The sequence below is a fragment of the Dunckerocampus dactyliophorus genome, chromosome 10 (genome assembly GCF_027744805.1).
Source record: "Dunckerocampus dactyliophorus isolate RoL2022-P2 chromosome 10, RoL_Ddac_1.1, whole genome shotgun sequence".
Taxonomy (NCBI): Eukaryota; Metazoa; Chordata; class Actinopteri; order Syngnathiformes; family Syngnathidae; genus Dunckerocampus; species Dunckerocampus dactyliophorus.
The window spans coordinates 24255981-24267501 of NC_072828.1; the positions used below are offsets into that span (position 1 = coordinate 24255981).

General features: G+C 40.6%; 1 protein-coding gene across 1 annotated transcript; it reads left to right on the forward strand.

Moving 5' to 3' along the window:
• Positions 1 to 1214: 1214 nt before the first annotated feature.
• On the forward strand, positions 1215 to 8440 carry acer1 (alkaline ceramidase 1). Its single transcript, XM_054789375.1, has 7 exons — positions 1215 to 1277; positions 1898 to 2010; positions 2145 to 2259; positions 2974 to 3112; positions 3610 to 3747; positions 6976 to 7113; positions 7201 to 8440. Exons 1-7 carry the CDS (start codon positions 1271 to 1273, stop codon positions 7376 to 7378), a joined length of 828 nt encoding a protein of 275 aa, XP_054645350.1. The 5' UTR covers positions 1215 to 1270; the 3' UTR covers positions 7379 to 8440.
• The last annotated feature ends 3081 nt before the right edge of the window (positions 8441 to 11521 follow it).

Below are 11521 nucleotides of genomic sequence, written 5' to 3' on the forward strand. Positions count from 1 at the left end.
TGTGCCCTGCGATTGGCTGGCGGCTCGTCCAGGGTGTACCCCGCCTCTCACCCAAAATCCAATGGAATATATGAGACACAAACAAAACAATGAATAAAGTTGTAATTTTTGAAAAAGTATAAATATTACAAGAATAAAGTAAAAATATTATGGGACCAAAGTCATAATTCCGAGAAGAAACATACCAGGGAGAAAGTTGAAATACTTGGATAATTAAGAAAATAAAACACCAGAAAAAACGAGGGGGAAAAACGGATGGAATTTTACGAGAATAAACTCTAAATTTTATGAGAAAAATGTTCTAATGAGGAAAAAAAGGCGCAAAATTACGAGAACACACCGTAATATTATGACATTATAATATTATGGTCATTTTAGTAGCATAGTGTTGAAATATTAAACAAAATGCTTTTGTTTTGTTTTTTTTCAGTTGTAATATTACGAGAAACAAACAAAACAAAATAAATTTGTCATTTTTGGAAAATTAAGTTGAAGAAAAGTTCTAGAAGGTGTTATAAAATTATGGGAATAAAGTCCAAATATTACAAAAAGAAAATTTAGGAAGAATATTGAAGAGGAAAGTTGAAATATTTGGAAAATGTAAAACAAACAACCGCAAAAATGGGAAAAAAGAGCAATGTATCACCTATAGAGATGCAGTTTTTTCTTGAAACATACAGTATCTGCATGTGTTGCTTTTTGAAATATCAGAGTGTGCCCTTGCATCCTTTCATTTTTCACTGGAAAACGCTTGAACACCCCTTGTCTATATTCTAATATGTCTGGAGCGTTTCTGTCTCTAATGGGCCAATACAGTATAACTCCAGATTTGACATACTTGGCAACTACCTGCACCTTAAGTTTACACAAACAAAAAGGAAATCCCTTTAATGTAACAGACCACAAATCCAGTATATGTCCCCACAACATGAGAAATACGTGCTACACACACACACACACACAGCAGAGGTAAACGGACCGGTTGATCCTCTTCTTCCCCAAAAAGACCTATGCAGAGAGGTGATACTTTTTGCAACTGTTATTACTCTCATCTCTTTTGAAGGTCACAATGTTTGTCTTTTATCACGTACGCAAACATGAAATGATGAGGTTAGGGGGGTGTTCCGTCTTTACCGTTGGTGATGACGTGAGTGACGTCACAGTGTGGTGCAGCAGGTCTGCATGCTCCACCCTGCCAAAATACACCTGAGTTGAGTCACCTGGAGACCGGCAGCGGCGGCAGACTGGAGGCACTGGAAGAGGGAACAGCATGGGAGGTAAGACATATTCCAACATCATTGTCTTATTTATATAGCAAGGTTTCTGAAACATTTTTATCTGAAGACCCAATAATATAATAAATGTATAACACAAAAATACATGATGTGCTGTGTATTGCCATAACAGTGTAACAATGGACAACGATCGTTGATAAAGAGCACAGCATACAAGAATGTATTGTTGCAAAGAAGCTGATATATGTAGCCTGTTTGTCCGATATTTGGCATAATTTGGACAATTTAAAGTTATTGCTTATATTAATATTTATTTATTATTGGTTGCTATTATAATATTTGCATTATATGTATTTTCAAATGATCGCACTACCAAAGCGGCGTGTCTTTGATATATCATATCTTATTAACCTTTTCATTCACAGCAGTGCATTTAAAGGAGCGCCGAAATGCATGAGGCTTTGTGAAAGTGCGCAGACGTCATTTTGTATTCAAATGCGACACATTTGAATACAAGGGAACTAAAGGGAGAGTCGACATTTATTTCCATAAACCAGCAACACAGTGTAACTCCCCTAGTCCCTCTCTATGTTTTGTTTTTCTAACGTGCGGCTGGCGGGTTATTGTTAATGTTGTTGTGTACCTGACTTTATGTCTGTCAGGTGTCCACTCAAGCGAGAGGATGGCTGGAGTTTTCTCCTATGAGAGTTCAGAGATCGACTGGTGTGAAGACAACTACAAACACTCGGAACACGTGGTGGAGTTCTTCAACACTGTGAGATTCATGTTCATGCAAGCACAATCTTCATATTCTTAAACAATGTGACAGTCTAACAAAATGAAAGGAACGCTTGCTTGGGTTTGTTTGTTTTAAAGACAAATTGCTTGTTTTTTTTCCCCCCCTTGCAGACGAGCAGCTTCATTTTCTTTATTATATCTCCTATCATGCTGTACCTCCTGCATCCTTATGCCAAAGAGAGGAACTTAGCAATCCACTTGGTCTGGATCATGATGTTTTTTGTTGGTAAGTTCGCTTCTTGAAAAGATGGTCACCTGTAAGCTATTTAAGGGCGCACATGATTGATAAGTGCATGACCACAGCCTATATTTTGATCATATTTTGCACATAGTGAAGTGGGTCTGCATACAATCCCTGAGGCACACCAGTATGATGGAATAATAAGCATAACAATCAAGTTAGATCCGTTTTGGTAAGAGCGTAACTGAACAAAAACTGCAACAAATCAAATTAAATAAATATACCAGAGGTTATGTTTTTGCCGGCGCTTTATCTGTCTGTTTGTTTGTTTGCTTGTGTTCAAAATAACTTGAAAAGCTTGACTGGATTTAGATGAAATTTTCAGGAATTTTCAGGAATAAGATATGGAAAAACTGATTGAATTTGGGGGGTGATACGGATCACCATCTGGATGCAGGAATTTTTTAAAGGATTTTTTAACATTGCAAGATAGGACCATTTTCGGGATTTGTGCGTATAATCTCACAAAAAATGGTCAGAGCGCTTGGGGAAAAAAAACACAGGGAAAGTTTCCAACAGGTTCTATAAAATATCAAAGACTGATCCAAAAAAAATTGGCTTATTATTTTGGTGTGAATCACACTATGGCGCTTGGCGGAGGTCTGTGCTCTCCGAGTGCTTCTCCAGTTAATCGATTAAATCATGTGTTCTACATCCATGTGTCAAATTGCTCTGTTTAATAGTTCTTTCTCCCTGTAGGATTTTTCTCTGCCTACTTTCATATGACTCTCAGCTTTGTGGGCCAGATGCTGGATGAGTTGTCAATCTTGTGGGCGTTGGCAGCGGGATACGCCATCTGGTTCCCACGTAGGCTGTTCCCTTCTTTTATCAAGGACAGGTAACGCAACATCAACCCAACTACTATGACACGTTATGCCACGCGACGGTTATGCTCACTCGCTCTAATACCTTCTGATCAAAGCTTTTTATTCATTTGAGGCACGCTACTCTGAAACCTAACCTGCGCTGGCTGAGGAGCCTGTCTGACAGCTCCAACTTGAGTCACTGTCAACAAAACACAATATGGTGTTACCGTTCTAACCCGAAACGGACAAAAAGGGACTTGTTAGAAGGGAACTCCACCCTCCATTTATAAATATTTAACCCCGAGATGGCTTGTGTAACCCGACTGGTTTGCTTCTGCACACGCCCGGGGATCGAACCAGGGTGCACAGACAGGAATGAAGCAGCGCTGGCCAACGAGTGAAAAGCCCGAGCTTTCAGCTTGTTGTCAACTGCAGCACCTTTTAGGCGTCAGGGAACACTTGAATGAATGAATGAATTTTTGATAGGCATCTGGAACTCCATCATGACCTCCCTGTGTGTCATGAACAGGTCCACCTTTGCAAGACTCATCCTGGTGTTTACTGCCGTCACTTCGGTCACCTCCTTTGTCAGGCCCACAGCCAATGCCTACGCTCTCAACCTCTTCGGCCTGCACCTGCTCTACATCCTGGCTATTGAGATGAGAAGGTATGAGAATATGGGAGGGTGAGGCAGAGTGGTTTAAATCACTGTTTTCCCTGAGCTTGTGTGGGCTTTCGCCCCACACTCTGGCCTGCCCTCACAAATACAGTGATCCCCCATTTATTGCAGGTAATTGGTTCCAGACCCAACCGTGAAAGTAGGATTCCTTATTTATAAATGGAATATTTTTGTAGTTAGAGCATAGAGAACTGGTTTATGACCTTCTAAATATGTTTTTAAGGTTATTAGAGCCCTTTAGACATGAAATAACACCCCTATAGTCACCTTTACACTCGTATTACCCAATATAGTAGCCATAATAAGAGTAAATAAGACGTAACAGGAGGCCTAGTGGTTAGCATGTTGGCCATAAAGTCAGGAGATCTGGAAGACCTGGGTTCGAATCTCTGTTTGGGCATCACACTCCAGTTAGTTTAATTGAAGACTCTAAATAGTCCATAGGTATGAATGTGATTGGATGTTGGTCTATATGTGCCCTGCGATTGGCTGGCGACCTGCTAGGAGTCAGCTGGGATAGGCTCCTCCAACAGGACAAGGACAAGCAGCATAGAAAATGAATGAATGAAGACATAACAGACATAGATTAGACTCGTGCTTGTGTGTGTTGCTATAAATGTGCTTCCTGGAGTGGCGGGCCGTACAGGGAGTGACGTCGGAGTTGAGTTTTAGTTCGGCATGTGTTAAGGCTGCAACATTTTATCAGGGATTTTTATTAGGGGTTATTATGCCTGGGCCGCACGGTGGCCAAGTGGTTAGCATGTCAGGAGTTGGGGAAGTTCTGGGTTCGAATCTCCATTGGGCATCTCCGTGTGGAGTTTGCACGTTTACTCCGGTTTCCTCCCACATTCCAAAAACATACATGTTAGGTTAATTAGCGACTCTAAATTGTGAATGTGTGTTGTTTATATGTGCCCTGCGATTGGCTGGCAACCGAAGTCAGCTAGGATAGGCTCCAGCATTCCGCCGACCCTAGTGAGGATAAGTGGTATAGAAAATTGATGGGTGGAAGGGTTATTATGCCTGTTGTGAGATAATTCAAACTTGCAATAAAAGCTTGTTGTTCTTGCGATAAAATCTGATGCTTGTGTGTCTCATTGTACATTACAGTAACATTACTGACACCTAGTGACCAGTAGAGTATTACATATTATCATGTCTTTGAATGTGTCTTCTGAATGCCTTATATTTGCATTTTACTTCATTTAGTCGTTTTTATGCTTAAGAAATGCTTAATTTAGGCAAAAAACTACATACAATATGCTTAAATATGCATTTTTTGACTAATAATAGGCCGTATTATACCATGGATTAATGTATTTTTTTTTAAACGTGATAGAGTGAAGCCACGAAATTCGAACTGAAATGTGGCGACGAACTACTGTACGTATTTTAGGTTCATTGAAGACTCTAAATTACCATTGGTGTGAAGGTAGTGTGAATGGATGTCAGTCTCTGTGTCAGTCCTGTGAGTTTTCCACTAGTCTACACCAGGGGTGTCAAACTCGTGCCATGGGGGGGCCGAGACACCACAGGTTTTCCTTCCAGCCGGTCACTAAAGCAGGTGATCAACACCTCCTTCAATTTGAGGGAAGGAGCTCATCAATTAAATCACCTGCTGGCGAAACTGGTTGAAGAGAAAACCTGCAGTGTTTCGGCCCTCTATTGACACATGTGATCTACACGGTACCTACCCTCCATTTTCCCTGGGAAAGTGTCGTATTTTGCCCTTCTTTCCCATCGCCGTCCTGTAAATTTCCTGTATTTGAACGTTCATCAAAAAAGTAAAATAAAATTCTCTCCGGTACTGCGGGTGACAGTGGTAACGGTATCCACGCTTGAGCAACAGCAGTTATTTTGCTTATTTGTTTCTTGTGCAAACAAACCAGGAACAGCGATATCAGGTCTACAGCACTAAGCCTTCTGGGTAATGTAGTACTGTATTTGAACACTTACAGCACAGCAATCTACAAGGAGCAGCTGGGTCTTCAGTGGGGAAAATGTCCCTTTTATCTGTAAAATATCTCTTATTTGTTGACAGGTATGGCTACTTAGTTTGACACATCCTTCACAACTCGCTATTGATGCTTTTCCATTGGCAATCAAGGGTTTGAGTAGTTTCAGGACATCGTGACGAAATGACAGAAACAAACAGACATGCGACCACTAGTTTCCTGTTGCTGTGCCTGTGCTCAGGATGCCTGAGTTCACCCCCCACAGCCTCCACCGTGCTGCGGAGATCTGTTTTCTTGCTTCTCAGTCTCGTCTTGAGTAAAATGAACCACTTCATGGATAGATGTACTTCCCTGAAGTGGGACAAGTGGAGCCAAGCTGAGCTAGAAATGTTTGCAAAAGGTGCATAATCAGCTGGGATAGGATGGACTGAGAAATGGGACCAAAATGATTAACCATTAGGTTTGGTTGAAGGATGAGCTTACAGTATTAAGGCGCATGTTACTTTGTTTATGCATGGCACACTTTGCTTTTAACTGTGCAGTTCGTTTGAGAGTCAAACATATCAGTTTGAAACGATTTGGCTTTTTCTACAGAACAATCAGTGGCAAGATTGTGGACAGACAAGCATGGCTTCACCAGGAAATCATAGTACTTATCGTCCATCCATCCATCTTCTGCCGCTTATTTGAGGTCGGGTCGCGGGGGCAGCGGCCTAAGCACGGAAGCCCAGACTTCCCTCTCCCCGGCCACTTTGTCCAGCTCCTTCTTATGGATCCCGAGGCGTTCCCAGGCCAGTTGAGAGACATAGTCTCTCCAACGTGTCCGGGGTCTGCCCCGAGGCCTCCTACCGGTCGGACGTGCCCTGAACACCTCCCCTGGGAGGCATCCCATTATTCCTTCTATCAATGAGCATGTATTGCATGGCTGATAAAGTATCCAGTCAGCATTCTTGCCTTCAATTATTTTCCTTGGTTCTGTAATGGCACCATTTGTGTAGACGGCGTGGATTCGATTCCGGGCCATGTCCTCGATACCGAACCATTGGAGACATTCAGTGCTGGTCCCAAGCCCGGACAAACGGGAGGGTTGCGGTGCATCCGGTGTGAAACCTAAGCCAAATCACTCCAGCCCAAATCATAATAATAACCTTCTTTGACTTCTTTTTAGCATTTTGCCTGAGTGACAGCATTTTTTCCCACTATTTGTGAGGGAATGGTGATTCCTAGTTATTCATCGTTGCCTATGATCCCTTCTATTCAGCTGCACGGACCAGAAGGTTTTAAGGCTTGCCAAGCTGTCAGTGGCTTTATGGGTGCTGGCTATCTCCTGCTGGATTAGTGATCGTTTTGGCTGTGGATTTTGGAAGAGCCTGAACTTCTGCTACCTGCACGGTATATGGTAAGTCCTGTGTTGTGTGTGTGTGTGTGTGTGTGTGTGCGTGCCCTATTGCATTTCCCAGATAACCCATAAGTTTTGATCCCTCAGGCACATTTTGATCGCGATAGCGGTGGCATATGCGACTACACTCGTCGCTTACCTGGATGCCAACTACGAGATCCCCTACTCACTGCCTGGACTGCGGTACTGGCCCTGTGATAAGTGGGCACTTGGATTACCTCATATTGTCCTGAAAGGCACAAGCAAGACATTAAAGCGGTGCTAATTAACAGAGCAGCACACTGAGTTTACTGATGGCAGGCCACCATTATATCTCACCAATAATAACTACTGTGATGAATCAGCACTGGAAGAAATCAACTTGAAACTGGCATATCATCATATCATCGACACTTCACTATGCACACTTGCACGCAAAGCGATTTAACCCCTGTTGTAAATTACAATTATTTGCTAAATTCCACAAACTTTTCTTAGATGGTGCCTTTTATATATCAGTTTACCATTGTTATTGTTGCTAGTAAAGCACATTTACAATGACGGGTTGAAGTGATCTCAGTGTACAAAATGATTGATTTTAGAGGAAATGAATGTATTTCCTCATACGTCAACGCCTTCTGGTAAATGTCCATTTTTGTTTATTACTGACAGTTTGCCTTGTTTGGTCTGTTTACACATGACACATGAAAATAAGTACTCTGTCTGACTGTAACAAGAAGTGAAACTATGTTATGTTGTATCGTGAATATCATTTTATGAAATGTTTGTATTTATTTATGGTCAATAATGGAGTAGGTCCTTATGCGTATTTCATTCGATGTGTAACGTCTTTCCGTTTGTTGTCATTTGACATTGCAACACTGAAAGCACACAGTAAATGTGTTTAATCACAGTGCTGTTGTAGTACTGAATTGTTGTGCATGAAAACAATCTCCTGCAATCCAAAAGTGTATGTGTTTATGTACTTCTTATCGAGTTCATTATGTGAAGGCTTGGCGGTAATATTTTGAAAATGATGCTGAATGTAACAAGACCGTGAATCAGGGTTATCCAAAGTGCAGCTCAGGGGTCATGTGTGGCCCGCAGCGCCTGTTTTTATTGGCCCAAATCCTCTAAAAATGGTACCTTGCAAACCAAAATGGCCCCACAAGCTCTCGGCTATTTAGTAGACGGAATAATACTCATAATAATAGGATGAACCTGAAGTTTCACGAGGCTCCCTTTGTGACCAAAACAACAAAGCTTAGATGTCGGCTGTTTTTTCTTTAAATTAATTTCATTGCTTAACATATTTTGACCCACGTTGGATTGTTATTTGCATGTTTAATGACCTAAAATGGGCAGAATATGAAAGTGACCCGCCGCACACTTCGATTTTTCTATATGCGGTCCTCGGTGGGAAAAAAAAAAGTTAGAACAAATAAATCAAACCTGGGGCTTTACAGAATGCAGGAAAAGCTGAACAGTGACCTCCTATGGTCCCAGGATGGCATAACAACAAAAAAAATCCACTCAAACGTTTTTAGCACTAGCACATTGGTTCCTAAAGTACAGGTGTATATATAAGTGGCGATGAAGTGATTAAAAAATACCTATTACTTGTTGGCAGCAATGCCACAATATCTAAACATAGGCCTACAGTATGTTTTGTGCTGGTATACAATTTACTTTAATGATTGCCTCAAACTATACAGGAAGTTACCGTTGCAAAACATGGCCAATGTCAGTCATTTCCCTATCTTTGCATACTGGAACAAAAGGATTAAAAGGTTGATGTCTCACTCGCGGTCTGACACCGTGTTTGAGGCGTCGCTCAGTCAGCATTTACTGACAGACAGTGAGAGAGCGGTGACCTTTTGAGCCATAGCTGAGGCCCAATAATCTCACATCAAAGGCGACGCTCCCTTTCTTAAAACGCAAGGTTTTCAATCACCACACGCATCCTATCCTTGGTTTTTTCTCAGAGGGAAAAAATGCTGAAATGAGGAGAAGGCATCAAAGCCTTGTTGCAGCTCAATTGTTTGTGTATATTTTTAATACAAATTGTTCTTGAGTCCTTATGTCAATAGCATGTCTACAGAAATGTTATTTGAAATAAAAATGAACACTATTCATGCCATGGTGTATACTGCACATATAAAACCCTTTAACCTTGACAATACAACCAGAAAATTCAACAATAAGGGGAGGAAATTGTCTGAAATTGATTCGATGTGCTAAAGAGGCAAGTATCGTTTAAGAGAAGCTCTTTCTTCAACCTATGTCATATAGAGAACATACAAACCCTTTATTAGTATTTCTCTATAAGAGAGGAGAAATATGATCTTAGCGGTCCATCAAATTTAAAACACTTATATGAGAGAACGAGGCTGAAACCCCACAGCATTTCTGTATGGGGAGTTCAACTATGGAATGGATTGAGTCAGGAACTCAAATAATGTACTGAGATGAGCAAATACAAAAACCAACACAAGCAGGTGGTGTTTGCTAAATACAAAGCAGAAGAGTCTTGATCATTACACTGATTGTTCTGTCATGCTTGTTTGTTATTATTATTTATTATTACACTGATTATTATATGGAATAGTATTACATGGAATGCAGGAAGTGAATAATATGTACTGTACAAGATGTGGAATGGATGGGGGGTAGGATTAAATAAGATTTGTGTCTTACTACTCCTTTTGGACGTGGAACTGTGAAAGGATGATTCATGAGATGTATTCCATTGTAACCTTCATGCACGTTCAAATCAAACTAAACTAAACTATGTCCTAGGTTTATGATGTAAAACAACCTCTTTTTTTAAAAAGAATTCTTTCATCTTTTATCTTTTGTTATGAAAACTGCCCAGCACGCTTTTTCTATATTCATTGAGAAACAATACTGACTATTTTTCCTGTTGTCCTCACTGAAGAATCCAGACGAAATATGATCAACGTTAGACTAGAGAGACCCCTAAGTGGACGATCAACTTGTCAACAACACTTAGTGGATTTTAGGCACATTCTCATTGTGTTTTATTCCCCATACAAACTCGTTTGATGTCAATGCCACTGTATATAATGCGTCGATAATGTGCAATATGTTTCTTTTTGTGGTTGTATTTAGCAATGGCATAGAGCTGCAACATACGGCATCATACTAAGAGATGTTTCGAATATTTTGGGTTTCATATTTTGCTGTAGGGTAACATATTAGACTCAAGACGGCGGCCCATTTTCACGAACAGGTTTGCCGTACGTATATTTTTGTGTTTCAGACAAAATATATCAACTATATGTTTGCGGTCTGTTATCTCATGAATGTACAAAGCTTCCATTCCAGGCAAAAGCTTTTCATTTCCAATCTTCCCATCATCATCATAAGTAAGGAAGTATAGGACATAATCACGCAAAATAAATAGTGGAGCTCAGGAGCTGATCCAATGTTCAGCATTCAAAATAAATAGATGAAATGCACTGAGTTCCAGGAGTGACTCAGAGGTCAGTGATGCTGATGCTGAATAATTTACGACTTAACTATGAGGGATGCATTAGTGACGGTAAATATTCCAGAGAGTTTCCGGTGTTGTCTATGTCACTCAGGACCCCTAAAATATTATATGAGATCTGAATTATTGTCATTTGAGGACCGTCTACCTCAACAATGACGAACTCAAGTCTATTTCTGCATTACTTTTTGAATTTGTGACAAATCTATAAGTATGCTATGATTCCAACAAGTAACAGATATGGAAAAGGGGCAGGATTAAATAAGATTATCCTTTCTGGACACGTTGAATTGTGCAAATGTAACCACGTGACTTATTAAGCATGTCTGAAACAAACAATACCAAAGCCACAACAGTGTAAATGTGAGTGAAGGCTTGATGAGTTTAGTAGCCCTTTAAGGGAATGAGCCACAGACCACACTCCTTATGAGGCATAAGTACAACCATGTGACTTCTCCCTGCCAGTCAGCAAAGAAAGGTAATAATGATAATGACTGTTAACATTAAATACAATGAAAGAAAAGTACCATATATTAAAAAACATGCAATTGGCTGGCGACCAGTCCAGGGTGTACCTCGCCTGTTGCCCGAAGTCAGCTGGGATAGGCTCCAGCATACCCCCGCGACCCTAATGAGGAGAAGCGGCATAGAAAACGGATGGATGGATGGCTGTAAGTCAACATTTTATTCAAATTATCAAAAAACGATAAAAAAACACACAATGCGGAGATACATGAATTTTTCAGCAATGTGGTACTGTATACAACGATAGCCATCAAATGCTGAGGACAAAGTCACTCAACTAAAAAATCTTGCAATGCGCTCCAACTGTCAACACTGACTCATGCAGGGATGATGAGTAATTCAAATTAAAGGCATAGTCATATAGCTTTAGTTAGGAATTATGGAATAAGG

Bases quoted from the DNA above. Each gene is read 5' to 3' on its own strand.
- acer1 (XM_054789375.1), top strand. The intron at 2,011-2,144 runs GTGAGATTCATG...CCCCCCTTGCAG, and splicing joins TGGTGGAGTTCTTCAACACT to ACGAGCAGCTTCATTTTCTT. The intron at 3,748-6,975 runs GTATGAGAATAT...CCTTCTATTCAG, and splicing joins CTGGCTATTGAGATGAGAAG to CTGCACGGACCAGAAGGTTT.